Source organism: Sturnus vulgaris, chromosome 29 (assembly GCF_052056855.1).
Source record: "Sturnus vulgaris isolate bStuVul1 chromosome 29, bStuVul1.hap1, whole genome shotgun sequence".
Lineage (NCBI taxonomy): Eukaryota > Metazoa > Chordata > Aves > Passeriformes > Sturnidae > Sturnus > Sturnus vulgaris.
Window position 1 is genome coordinate 5,342,731 of NC_142271.1, and position 13,480 is coordinate 5,356,210.

A 13,480-nucleotide genomic window follows, 5' to 3' on the forward strand; every position below is an offset into this window, starting at 1 on the left:
TGCTGGTGGCCAGCTGCCTCCTTCTGTTGGCCAAGGAGGTTTTGGCTTGGTTGCCTTTCTGCTCTGGGGTGGTTTGTGCCCAGGGAACAGCTCCTGGTAAGCTGGACAACTCAAAAAGGCAAAAATTCTGTGCAAAACCAGCTGATAATTGTATTTTTCTAAGAATTAGGGCCAGGCACATCAGGGGATGTCAGGATTTCCTGGTGCGAGGCCTGGCTTGTGCACAGTTAAATTGCTTAATGCTCAGAAAATGCTGGATTTATGAAAGATCCACTGGCACCAGGCTTGCTCAGACCTGGGGCTGCAGGGATCCTGCTGAGGGCTGGCTGTGAAATGACAGGTGCTGATGGAAATCTGGCTGTAAAAGCAGCAGAACGAGATGTGATTTTTGCTCAGAGTTGGGTTCTCTCCAGAAATGGCACCATCAGGATGTAGCAGGCCCACGGGAATCCTGCTCTAGGATTTTGCAGCTCCTTTTTCAACCAGGAAAGGCAAAGCTGCTCCTCAGTGCTCCGAAAATCAGAGCCAGCAGGTTGTGGAGAGGCTGTGTGAGATGTGCCAGTCACAGCAGCTGGGCTCAGCATTGCAAAAGAGTCAGGAAACCAAGTTTCAGCTCAGAAAAAAAGTAAATTTGGTGCTACTGCCAGGAAAGGAACCTTGAAGTCCAGCCCTGGAGTGAAGGAGATGGTTTGGTTGCTTCAGGGTGTGATGAAATGATGGAGAGATCCTGCCAAGAGGCCAAAGGCAACAGATCACAAGGCAGAAAAGGAGAACTGGGGGTGTTAAACCTCTGAATCCCTGAGCAGCTGAGGTGCCCTGGGCTGGCATCTCCATCTCCTGTTCCATGGGAAAGCCCAGAGGAGTCTCTGACTGCAGCACCTGAAGGTCTGGCAGGGATGGGGAGCAGTTCCAACCCTTCCTCGCTCTGCATCGCCATCCAACAGCCCCGGGAGCGGCAGTGCCTGTGTTAATTCATGTGTTAATTACACATTAACCCACTGCTGGCTGATGGCACCCAGAAATATCACAGGGTTCGTGCAGCTCTGTGCCCTCACCTTGTGAGGTGAGTGGGTTCTGGGTACTTAAAGGGGCTTTTCAGGAAGGTGGGGATGAACATCTCAGAGGAGCTTGTTGTGAGCTCTGGTTGCATACCTGGGGATTTCTGGGTCCATCCCCGGGGATTTCTGGGTTCATCCCCTGGGATTTTTGGGTTCATCCCCGGGGAACTCTGGGTCCATCCCTGGGGATTTCTGGGTCCATCCCTGGGGATCTCTGGGTCCATCCCTGGGGATTTCTGGGTCCATCCCCGGGGATCTCTGGGTCCATCCCTGGGGATTTCTGGGTCCATCCCCGGGGATCTCTGGGTCCATCCCCGGGGATCTCTGGGTCCATCCCTGGAGATCTCTGGGTCCATCCCCGGGGATCTCTGGGTCCATCCCTGCAGATCTCTGGGTCCATCCCTGGAGATCTCTGGGTTCATCCCCAGGGATCTCTGGGTTCATCCCTGGGGATTTCTGGGTCCATCCCCGGGGATCTCTGGGTCCATCCCTGGGCTGCTCAGCTCCATCCTCCCCTTGCCACCCCCCAGGCACAGGAGCTGGGCCACTCCAGAGCTCCACACCGGGGTTCTGGCCCCGAGGGCTGCTGGCCCTGTGGCTGTGGCATCTTTAGCGATCCCCAGCCTTGGTAATTCCTCAGCCTCTCAGCACCTGGGGGAGGGAATTGGCAGCTCTGCCAAGTCGGGGCTGTGCCCCCCACTCCCCTCGTGCCCAGCTGGGGTTCACAGCTCAGTTTCTGCTGCTCTCCTTGGCCTCTTTCACGACAAAAGCCCCAATTTCAGTCACATGCTGCCGAAATCTAGGGCACAGAGAGGCAGGAGATGCGTGGGCCTGAGTGGTGCAGCCAGTTCGAGTTAAATAACAAGTGTTAACTACAACCACAACAAAATGAGGAAAGTTCCGAAAGCTTCTGCAATTCAAAAGGAGTTCTAGCAGAGTCTACTTGTTTTAATTTTGCCCCTTTTGTGCTTAAAGTCCCTCATATCACCTCAAGGCCTGTCCCTGGTCCTTGTGGCACCCTGGGAGGATGAAGGGTCATGGAGAAGGTGCTCATCTTCCTCGTGACAAGAGACAAATTTTTTTCCTGTTTTAAGAGAGGCCAGTGAGGTTTGTTTCCTCAGTCCCAGTACATGACAGGAGGTGTCTGTCTGTCTGTCCTGCTGTGTTCAGGAGATGTTTCCACCCTGCTCTTCAGCTGGGGTTTGCCCTCCTCACTTGGCCAACAGGAGATGATGAAGAAAGTGAATTACTCTCCTGACAGCAAGAACAGCACCGGCTGCTTATGGCTCTGAGGAAAGCTTCTAAAGAGAGAAAAAGCAAAAGCAGCAGCAGCTGCCTGAGGCAGCCCCAGGTGGAGATGCAGAATTTGGGCTGGTGGGGAGCTCAGCCCTGGGGCAGAGCAGGAGCAGCCGAGGTCAGGAGGTGATTTGGGCTCTCAGGCTGCTGAGCTGGCAGCGCTCTCAGGGGGAGGATGCCCAGCAAGGAAACCCAACTTCTGTGGGATAACAAAACCAGAAACCACTGCCTTTGATCTCTGCCACGGCTTCGTGCTCTTACTGTAACACCCAGACTGAGATTGGCAGGAACTACATCAGCACTGGGGGCTCGGGAGCCCTGCTGGGGCTCACAGCAGTTTTTGGGGAGGCAGCAGGAGCAAAAGGCTGCCTTTTATGGTGGTTTTTTTTCCCCCCCAAACTCTGATATTTCGGGCTTGGTTGATGCTGGCACCTAAGGGATCTTCAGATCTGCTGCCCACAGCCAGCCCAGCTCAGGGTGCAGCCTGGAGGGACACTGGGTGCTGCTGGTGCCAGGATTCTGGCTGGAATTAAATCACCTGCATGATTTGTGATGGTGCCCTGCATCTCCCAGCTCTCCAAGCTGCCATTTGGGTTTTTTTCCTGTTTTTTAAAGCAGTGAATCCTGGCACTGCTGTGGACAGAGCTCCAACAATGGGAAAATGCTGCTGGCGGATAAAGTGTGGATGATTCTGTGACTGCTCCTCCCCTGGTGCTTCCCTGCTGGAAGAGATCAGTGATGGGTATTTCGTGAGAAATTCGCTTTGTTTTCTCAGGTTTTCTCACTTCCCTGGTCATTAACCCAAGACAAATCTCTCTGGTGCTCCTTCCCACCTGGATCTGTGCCTGACCTGTTCCCACCTGGGCTCTTCCTGACAGCGGGCACAGCATCCAGGGCTGGAGCTGATTTACAGCCCTGCTCACAGCTCATAAGAACAGGACAGAGGCTGGTTTCATCAGGGAGTCTTTATTAGCAAAAATAAAGGATTTTTCTCCATACAGATAAACAGGTGAACGTTCACCCAGTGACAGAAGCCGTGCTGATGTTGTCCCTGGCTCCAGGGCTATCCCAGAACATCGAAGGTGTTTGGAGGGGAAAAACAGAATTGGCTCAACAGGAGCTGGACCTGCCCTGGTAAGAAGCTTAATTTAAGTTTTACAGTCTTTGGCTGCCCTTGAAGCTGAGCTTTCAGCAGGAGGAGGAGTGACCCATGGAGCAGAATTCCTGCCCTGCTCTGGGATATCCAATTCCTGCCAGCAGGAATATCCGGTGTAAAGAACCTCTGCTCAGCTGGGACTTGCACAGCAAACACCAAACCGGCAGTGTTTCATCGGGGAGGGGGGCCCTTCCACTTCTAAATATTAGAAATAAAAGCCTCTCTTGGGGTTGTGGCATTTTCCTCTGGCTCAGTGTCCACTGAGCCCCAAAATCAGCCACGTTTGGGGGCACCAAAGCTGCTCCCACTGAGGGTGGGGATTAAAAATCCAATCCCAGCATTGGCACGGGAGCAGCCCCGTGGATTTGAATGCAAATTACCCGAGCCACCTTAAAATGGTGGTTAATTCAATATCCTCTAACTTCTAATAGAAAATGAACAGCAGTAAAACAGTGAGTAAAACCCAATCAGAGACTGGAAAATAGTAAAGTTAACTTTGGAAAGTGCAGAGTGGCCGACCCAGCAGCTCTGGAAGGCAGACACTGAGCAATATTTAAGTCAAGTTCTATTAGAACCAAGCATTTCATTTCTAAGTTTTTAAATTTAGTCTGGACTAATCTGAAGTCTAAAGTGGAGTCAACCAAGCTGTTGCTGTGGCTTTTTCTCCTTCTAAGCATAAAACCACCTGGTTGCATAAATAAATAGAGATATAGGGTATGAGGTGAGGGTCATTTGCCTAAAATCAAATTTTGTTGAACTCAGAGCTGGCTTTGCTCCTAATCAGGAGTAGAATTCACTGGGGATAAGCTCAGCTCGTTGTCTGCCCTCCAGAAAAATGCTGCTTTGGATGTTTTGAAGCTATGAATAAAATAGTACTACTATAACCAATATTAAAATATTGAACAATAAATAGTAATTTACAAGCTCATCACTCCTTTCTTCAAAACATACTGTAAACATCAACACTGAGGTATTAGAAGTAATAAATAATAAATTCAACTAATAAAAAAAAAAAAACCTCTTAAATACAATATTAAGCTGGAAGTTATTGACCTGTAACTCTTGACCTGAACCTTGAGATAACTTAATTTGAGCTCTTGCAGCCTAAAGTGATTTTTTAAACAAGTAGCAGGAGTTGGTGTGGAAAATGCAGACGCAGGGATGCTCTCAGTTCCTTCTCCTCATTGTTAAATATTTTTCGATGTAGTTGATGAAGATGTCAAACTCTCCCATGGCCTTGTAGATTCCGTTCTTGTGCATCTGCAGGGGGAAGCCAGATGTGCTTAGTGTGACTGTCACAGATGTGTGCTGTACAATGCCAAATTCTGCCCAAATTCTCCTTCCATGGTCACCTCCAGCTTCTCTGCCCAACCCCCTGGGGATTCCAGAGCTCCCTAAGCTATGGACAGCAGCAGTTCTTCAGCTGGATAAATGGTCCCAAACCTGGGAAGCTTTGTAAAGCTTTTTAATGGGGTTGTACAATAGCTGTACGTGAAAAAAAAATTAAAAAGTAGCCAAACCTTAAGGGGGAAAACACAGATGCTTTGAGGTTAGTAACAAAATTCTCAGGATCTCATTTTGAAAAGATTCCAAATTGTTGGGTGAAAGAGGGTAGAACTTAGGAAAAGAAAAATTCCTTACACTAAAATTTAGCAGATGGCCAAATATTTGATATGAGAAACATATCAATCATCGCTCTCTGCATTCCTCTGCTGCGAGAATTTGTGATTAAAACTTTCTTTGGGTTCTGTTCTCTGCTCTGCTCTGCCCTGTGGTGGCAGCAGGTTCCTCCCAGCCCAGCCCTGAGTGTGAGCTCACCCTGGTGAAGGTTTCCTTGATGTTCTTCATGCTCCTGCTCCTCTCCTCGCACGTGAAGAATCTGTGCTGCAAAGGGACAGAGCCTCAGCCCCAGGGTTCCTCCCCGGGGCTGTGCTGGGGGCTGTCCCCTCCTCCTGTCCCTTGTCCCTGCTGCTCCCCCTTTTCCCCTGTGTGGGCACTGATCCCAGCAGGTTTGCACCGTGCCCCGATGGAAGGAGCCCACAGTGACCCCAGCCTGGGCTCGCAGCCTGTCCAGGTGTGTTTTCAGCAGCTGCAGCATCCAGGTAAGGGACAGATGTGCTCCTGCCCTCCCTGTGTCTCTTCAGCCAGGCTCTGACTCGCAGGGCTGCTCCTGCAGCATCCTCAGGGCACTGATGTGAGCACAAACCCCTGCCCTCATCCCTGCCCGAATCCCAGCCCGAATCCCTAATTTCCTCCCAGCCCGAATCCCTAATTTCCTCCCTGCCCGAATCCCTGCTCCTCCCATGCCACTCCCCAGCCCTGCCCTGCTCCTGGCCACCCTCTGCCCGCCCCGGCAGTGTCCCCCACTCACACAGCGCCTCATGGTGGCTCTCAGGCTCAGCAGGAGGTTGCCCAGGTCGCCCATGCTGTGCTGGTGCTCCGTGCTGGTTCTCATGGCGCTGGGCAGCACCTCCTCCATGTAGAACCCCATCAGCTCCGACACCGACTGGCAGCCGAGGCTCCCCTGGGGACAGCGGGGGGAAGGTGGTTGGGGACAGCCAGCAGCACTGGGTGTGGGTTTGTAGAAAGCAGAGCCAGGCTGGGAACCTCGTGCCAGCCCCTCCAGAGCCACACGTGTCCCCGCAGGGTGGCACAGCCAGCCCGGCGTGACAGCAGCAGCACATGTCCCAGTTTGCAGCTTCCCTTCTTACGAAACGCCTGCCCAGGGATGGGGAAGGAGGAGGAACTGCGGGGGAATGAGATTCTTACCTTGAATTCCTCCAGCAGGTCAGAGCTGAGCAGTTGGATGCTGAGGTCGTCATCTTTTGATTGCTGGGGGAGGATGGAATTGAAAAATGAGCTTTTTTTCAGGCAGGCAGTCAACCCTTCCCATTTACCCTAACAAATGATCCTTCCCTTGTTTGCATTTCCCTGCAGCAAAGTGTGAGCCCCGAGCAGAGCACGGTGACACCAGGCAGAGGAGTCACTCTGGCCCACAGCCTTGCAGCACAAGGACTGTCAGGTCGGGCCAGCACGAAAACGAAATCACAACCTCTGGTGCCATTGAATTCGTTGATGTGAAACTCCTGGGGCTGAGCTGGAGCCGCTCGCTCTCCCCAGCTGCACAGGGTGCTGCTGTCTGAGGCTTTTGCAGACAGCAAAGCTCTCCAGAGAGGTGTCAGAGCCACCCCAGCCCCTCTGCCAGGGCAGGAGGGTTCCATCCCCCTGCTTTTGTCACCCCTGTAAGTCTCCTGTTGATGGGGAAAAGGGGGGTTTGTGCTGGCACCACCCAAAGCATCAAAAGCTGCCCTGAGAGGTTAAAAATATTCCTTCCCATGGTTATCCGGGAGATTCACAGCCAGCTACATCTGAAATCTTGGCTGCGTTCGTTTGATAACAAATACAAGCCATGACATTGGCTTGAGATTGAATCTGGAGAATTATCTTGTTTTATTGCTAAAAGACATTGGCAGGGCTGTGCCCAAGCAGCTCTGTGAGTGCTGAAGCCACGATGCTCTGAGTGCTGTTTGCTCAGTAGCCCTTGAGGCTCCTGTGATGCAGAACAAGGACCTTGCACAGGCACCAGTGCAGGTGTTCAGTGCCTGCGCTGCTCCTCCACTCTCTGCAGGTTTTGTGGTTCTTTCAAAACAAAAATCTGCAGCAAAAATTTCCCTTTTTACCTGGCACTGGCCTCAGCAGGGCTGGACCATGTTGCTCTGAAGGAAAAAACTATTTCCTCCTATAAATTCAGTGATTAACTTGGTTTGCAACATTTCGGGGGAAGTTTGGCTAGAAAGGTTTGCAGAGGTTCGTTATGAAATCTCGAGTTCATAGTCATTAAAACTAGGAAGAAAAGCCTGTCAGATTTTTCTCTCAGCGAGCAGCAAAACCGAGCTGCTCTTGCTCACCCGGTAACGCAAAGCAACCAAATCATTTCTGCCGGGAGGAAGCTCTTCCTCCTCCTCCAGATCCCAGAACTTTGCAAGAAAGGCAAAACGAGGCGACAAAAAAAAAAAAAAAAAAAAACAAACAAACCAGAAACGATACTTACAAAATAATCCTTGATTTCCCCAAACTTGATCCTGAGCTCTTTGAGCTTGGTGGGCAGGAGCTGGGGGAAGTGGCTGCAGGAGGGCTGGGCGAGGGTGGGCACGGTGCCCAGCAGCAGCAGCAGCACGATGGGCACGGCTGTGCCCCCCGAGCAGGTCCTCATGCTGTGGGCAAAGGCTGCTCCCCCTCTGCTGCAGTTCTGGGCTGGGTCCCACAGGAGGGTACAAAGCAGATCTGCAGCTTTCACCTTGATGGAGCCCCTCATTTATACTCTCAAAACATCACTCCGTTTCCTCTCCCCATTTCCTGACGAGCAATATTGGGGTTTTAAGTCATTCATTAAGCCCAAATGTCACTTGGGTTCCCGTCAACTTGGGTTTCCTGTGACCCCCCTCCTCTCCTCACACCCCATCAAATTTTTTGTGCTTAGACTCTGCATTTTTTTTTCTTACATGCTTGTTTCTTGTAAATTTAGCTGTGGCTGAGGAGGAAAGCTGCAGAGACACATGAAGAAGCCAAGGTGCTGCGTGAGATTACTTTATTCCAACTGTTCCATTTTTTATTTTTAGATGAATGTTGTATGGTTAGGGGAAAAAAAAAAAAAGGGGTTGCTACTTTTAAATCTCAGTAGCAAACCTGCAGAGAGCATCACTCAGCAGAATTGCTTTTCACGAACTGTACAAATTCTCTGTCTCTTCCTTTGGCGTTCTAATCTGCAAACACACATCACTATCTGAAATCTTCATTTTTAATTCATTTGGGTCTTTTGGTTTTTTTTTCAGTTAATGCTCATGTTAGCTGAAACAAATGTGAATTTTCACTGCTCAGCAAGCTCAGTTTGTGCTCCCAAATATCAGTTGGATGCCAATGGGATCAGTGGGTCCCAGTGGAGGATTCCAGCCCTGCTCTGGTCACTCGTGGATCCTCCAGGGCAGGATCAGGATTTGTGCCACTACTTTGATGCCTGCATGAGCAGGTCATAAAAATTCATTTTCCAGGCTTTTAAATCTTATTTTGTTTCCTAGAAATGGCCAGCAGTTCCATCCAAGCAGCAGCCTGTCCTATCTTAGCTGGGACTCATTGTCCCAGCTGTGATAAAAGTGTCCCTTGGAGCCACAAAGAATTCCTGTGACGTCTCCCCATTTTCCGTTTCCCTCTCTTTTCTCCTCTCTTTCTATTCTAGCCCACACCCCCGCTTCCTTGGGATAAAGATTTCACTTATTTATCTGGGAATTTGGCATTCAAGAAAGTGAGAGGGGAGATAAATTTGGATTTTCTGAAATCAGGGGATTTTCCTTTCATTTCCTTGAAATCCCCCATGTTATTTTTAAAAGTGCTTATTCTTCCCAGTAGGGAAGCCTTCCTCCATTAGGGAACAAATCCCTAAAATTCTCATCTTCTTCATCACACTGATCTTTCAAGTTGAATTTGTGAACTTCTGAGAGGGAATTTATTGCTGGGAAAAAAGCTGGAAAAATTCAAAGTATTGTTTGTTCCTGCATACTGAGAGTTTTTCACTCTAATTTTAGGAGCAGGAGAGAGGAATGGTTGGCATGGACACGTGTTAGAGCAAAGGGGATGAAACATCAGCGACTGGAGAGGCTGAGGCAGGGGAAGTGTGGGATTTTGTGATTTGTTTTCCTTTGCTCTGTTGGTATTGACTCTCCCAGAGGTGATGGGGAAGCTGCTCCTGGGGAATCACTGCAGGGACATCAGTGCAGCTGAATCATGGTCTGGGTCATGTTTTTGGTGGCCCATTTTTGTTCCCCTGCTCTAACACAGCTGTGGGGTTTTTCCTCTCGACTGTCAGCAGAATCCATCTGAAAGGAGAAGAGCAGAAGCTCAGATAAAATTGGCCTTAAACTCAATTCCCACAGGCAGGACCCCACCTTTCCCTGGAATCCCACACGGGGACAGGTTTTTGTTTCTTTGCATTAATTTAAACCTGCCAGGGATCAATAAATCTTCAGTGCCTAGACCTGGATGGCTGCTGAAGCTTCACCAGGGCATGGGAGCTGATGTGTGAGGTTGGTTTATGTAACCCTGGATGCTCAAATCCTGCAGCTAATCCCGTTCCCTTCAGGCAGGGATGCAGCCCCAGGCTCTCCCTTGCAGTGGAAGGGCTTAGGGGTGGCTTTAGGAGTTGGTGTTTTTATGGGATACACAGCAGAGGGGCTTTGAACAGAACAGAACAGAATGAACAGAATCTCCAGGTTGGAAGAGACCTTCAGGATTGAGTCCAACCCAGCCCTAACACCTGCACTAACCCATGGCACCGAGTGCCACATCCAATCTTTTTTTTTAAACACACCCAGGGATGGTGACTCCACCACCTCCCTGGGCAGACAATTCCAGCGCTTTATCCCTCCTTCAGTAAAATTTTTTTTTTCCTAACATCCAACCCAGGGGACGTGCCCTGGCAGCAGCAGGAGACGGAGCAGAATTTGGAGCCTCCTTCCACCCTGCCCAGGAGCTGAGCGCTCATTTCCAAACTCCTCTCGTTTCGAGCCGCCCGGGCTCTCCATGACACCCGCGACATCTCCATGACATCTCCGTGACACCTCTGACATCCCGAACGTGCCAGCCTGTGACTCTCGAGCAGTTCCTCCAGCCGTCTCTGGGAGCCCGGGCTGTGTTTTGGGGCTGGCAGCAGCGTCAGGCAGCCGTGCCCGTTCCGCAGAGGAAACTCTGGCGTGCGCAGCGCGATTCTCTGCTGTGTTTACCTGCGTTTCCTCTGCCTCGTCAGAGATCTTGACGGTGCAGTTTCGCTGTGACTCAGCCCTGCTGAGCGTTGTGGAAAGGCGGTGGCTGCGCTACTACACCGAGCTTCATGAATGAAGAAAACACCTTTTTCCTAAAGAGTGTCCGGGCGGCGTGGGTGGAGCGCTGAACCTTTAGGAAACAGCTCTCGTCCCTGCCAAGAACATCGATGCAGGAAGGAGAACGTGCTACTCAAAAAACCACTCTTGTGTTTTTTACCCCACCTCCCACGAACTCGGCAGCGGCGAGTTCGCAAGAGCAGCGGGGCAGCCAACGCTAAAACTGAGGCCAAACACTTTCTCCTACAACGTGTCATGAAGAAAAGTTGGTCCTGGACGTGGTCCTGGGTAGGGTTTGGGTTCTCATGTTCCCATCACTGGAGCAGGGTGGCGCCTCACCTGATAATTGATGGGGCTTTTCTTTTCTTGGCAAGGTTTGACGTGACAGATTTTTAGGGTTTTTTTGCCTTCTTGGTCTCTGCATTGCTTTTGGACAGAGGGACGTTGTGTAGCACCATCCCTGGAGAGGTTTCACCATCCCTAGAGGGGTTTTACCATCCCTGGAGAGGTTTCACCATCCCTAGAGGGGTTTTACCATCCCTGGAAGGGTTTTACCATCCCTAGAGGGGTTTCACCATCCCTGGAAGGGTTTTACCATCCCTAGAGGGGTTTCACCATCCCTAGAGGGGTTTTACCATCCCTAGAGGGGTTTTACCATCCCTGGAGGTGTCCAAGGAACACCTGGATGTGGCTCTCAGTGTTCTGGTGTGGTGACAAGGCAGGGATCAGTCACAGGTTGGATTGATGATCTCAGAGGTCTTTCCCAGCCTCAGCTTCTGTGATTTTCTGCCCTATCTCTTCTAGACGTAACTTGGAGGATCCCCTCCATTTCCAGGCTGTCACAGTGGTGTTGTTCTTTCTTTCCTTTTCTGAAATTCCCCATTTCTCATTCCTCCAGATCGGGACGATCTGCTGCCAGTGACGCTCGTGGGGGAAGTGGGGACTTGGTGTCCTTTCCTTCACCCTGTGTTTGAAGTGATGGCATTGCTCTCTCAGCAGCCCAGTGCTGGTGACTAATAGTTCCTGATGAAGTACCAAGTGCTCTGCTTTGTGCTTTTTTTTTTTTTTTTTTTTTTTTTCAAGAATTTTTCCTGCTGGCGAGGCGTGACGTTGGATATTTCACATGTGGAAACCTGGTCACAACTCGTGGCGTGACTCACGCCGACCTCAACAGGTAAATCCCAAATTGCTCTGTGGAAATTTGACCAATGTCACCCGTTTATCTTGTCCAAAAATGGGTTATTAATCACGAATTGGTGTCATTGGGACTTCACTGCTAATGTGACACAGAGAGAGCGTTACATAAGAAGTTCTTAGAAGGTCCAGAACTTCCACGTGGTCTAAATTAAACTGGAAATGTCTGGAATTGCCACATGAAAGAACCAAGTGATGGAGACTTTCTCTCCTCTGCAGATTCGGTTTTGGTGATAAACTTAACTGAAAAATATTTGCACTATTTAATGGCACACATAAACCTCCCAATATTTGCAATTCTCTTGCACTCTAAGGCAGAGGTGAAATAATATCCAAATTTAATATCCCCCACTGGAATTCCTGGAATTCTGCCAACCTAGAAGAGCGAGCTGTGCTTTATTCCCTATTTTCCAAGCCCCTCTCTGAGGTGTGTGAGGAGTCGTGGGTGAGGTCAGTGCTGCTGCCATCATCCACACGGGGCTTTTCCCACTCCCCAGAGCAAACAGAGGTGTTGTTACATTTTCATCTCTTTTATTCCCCCCTGAAATCAGCGGTTGACAGGAATTTTATGATGCTCACAGCACCATCCTTAGAGAAACCAACAGGTTTCTCCTGTTGCACTCCAAGTGAGCTTTACTCAGATGAGTTTCTTTGCAGACAACTAAAAAGTGTGAAAGTATGCAAAAAAACCCCCATAATATATAATCCATCTGCTCAAATATCACTTGCACTGCTTTTTTTTCTTTTTCTTTTTTTTAGCCTTCTACAGAAGCAATTTTGAGCAACTCGTGCCCTGAGCAGCTCATTGCACAAGTGCTGCTTTGAGGAGTTTCTTTTTTCTAGTTCTGGTATTACTTGGGGTGGGGAGAGGAGGGAAACGTGTGGATCTTCTGGTGAATATTGACTTTGTCATGATTTATCACCAAAACTCTGACCATTAACACAAACCCAGCCTATTTATAGTGCTCAGGGGTCATAAGACAGAAACTCCTTATCACGGTTTGAGAAATCAGAGGAGGCCAAGCTGCTGCTTGGAAGCTCTGGGGTGAATTTCAGAGCCAGCTTCGCTCACTTTTGGGGTTTTGGGGTGGTTTTTGTGCAGAGGGTTTGGAAATCCTGGGTTTTCTTTGCCACCCCACAAAGTGAAGCTGGGTTTGGGGATGGTGGCTCACCCTCAGAGCCCGAGGGATGCTGCAGCATCCCCGGTGCTGCCAGGGGATTTTCCACCTGCTCCAGCCGTGTCTTTCTGCTCCAAAAGCTTTGCTGTGGTTTTTTTTTGATTAAAAAATGACCCACCAGATGAGCTTTTCAGAGGTTTCAGAGGCTTTTAAAAGTGTTCAGATCCCCCTTCTGTTTTTTTTTTTTTTTCACAGAGGGAACAGATGATCCAACCTCCTTCTCCTGACAGATACCTTAATGTGGAGACCCAAAGAAAATCATGGAATCATAGAGTGGTGTGAGTTGGAAAGGACTGTAAAGATCATTTATTTCCACTCTCCTGCCTTGGGGGCAGAAATTGAGTTATAAAAGCAGCAGAGTTCAATTGAAATCCTGCTGCTCCCCATGGGGGCCTGGGTGTCAGCTCCACTTCTGCTCTCCTCGAGCTTCTTCACCAATTTCCCTGGGATTTATCTTTCTGTGGAAGCCTGAGGAAGATTTACTTCATTAACAGCATCAGGCATTTGTGTCTCTGTCTGGTTATTGCTTCCCTGTCACTTTTGAGGACTGTAACTAGGAAGAAAAAGATGAAGTTGAATGGTGGAAAACCCCTTTCACTGTATAAAAATAAGAAGACGAGAAAAAAAAAAAAAAAAGAAGAAAAAACACGATCTGAAGCAAACTTCCTCTGCTGTCGGGAAAGGAGGGATGGGAACTTCATCCCTGCTCCTCTGCAGTGTCCAGCAGTG

At 49.6% G+C, this 13,480-nt stretch overlaps 1 protein-coding gene and 1 long non-coding RNA gene across 2 annotated transcripts; one reads left to right on the forward strand and one right to left on the reverse strand.

Annotated features, from left to right (window-relative positions):
- Positions 1 to 3,304: 3,304 nt before the first annotated feature.
- IL10 (interleukin 10) lies at positions 3,305 to 7,793 on the reverse strand. The gene is made up of 5 exons (XM_014872568.2): positions 7,562 to 7,793; positions 6,280 to 6,342; positions 5,882 to 6,034; positions 5,329 to 5,394; positions 3,305 to 4,770 (listed from the first exon to the last, which is right to left on the reverse strand). The coding sequence occupies exons 1-5, from the start codon at positions 7,721 to 7,723 to the stop codon at positions 4,678 to 4,680; spliced, it is 537 nt and encodes a 178-aa protein (XP_014728054.1). The 5' UTR covers positions 7,724 to 7,793; the 3' UTR covers positions 3,305 to 4,677.
- On the forward strand, positions 5,335 to 13,247 carry LOC148220949 (uncharacterized). Its single transcript, XR_015808729.1, has 3 exons — positions 5,335 to 5,612; positions 11,463 to 11,553; positions 12,947 to 13,247. It is a non-coding gene; the product is annotated as an uncharacterized LOC148220949 (long non-coding RNA).
- The last annotated feature ends 233 nt before the right edge of the window (positions 13,248 to 13,480 follow it).

Coding starts and splice junctions, on each gene's coding strand:
- IL10 (XM_014872568.2), bottom strand. CDS start 7,723: ATGAGGACCTGCTCGGGGGGCACAGCCGTGCCCATCGTGCTGCTGCTG. Junction 6,035..6,279: donor ACCTGCTGGAGGAATTCAAG/GTAAGAATCTCA, acceptor CGCTGTCCCCAG/GGGAGCCTCGGCTGCCAGTC. Junction 5,395..5,881: donor GAGCCACCATGAGGCGCTGT/GTGAGTGGGGGA, acceptor GTCCCTTTGCAG/CACAGATTCTTCACGTGCGA.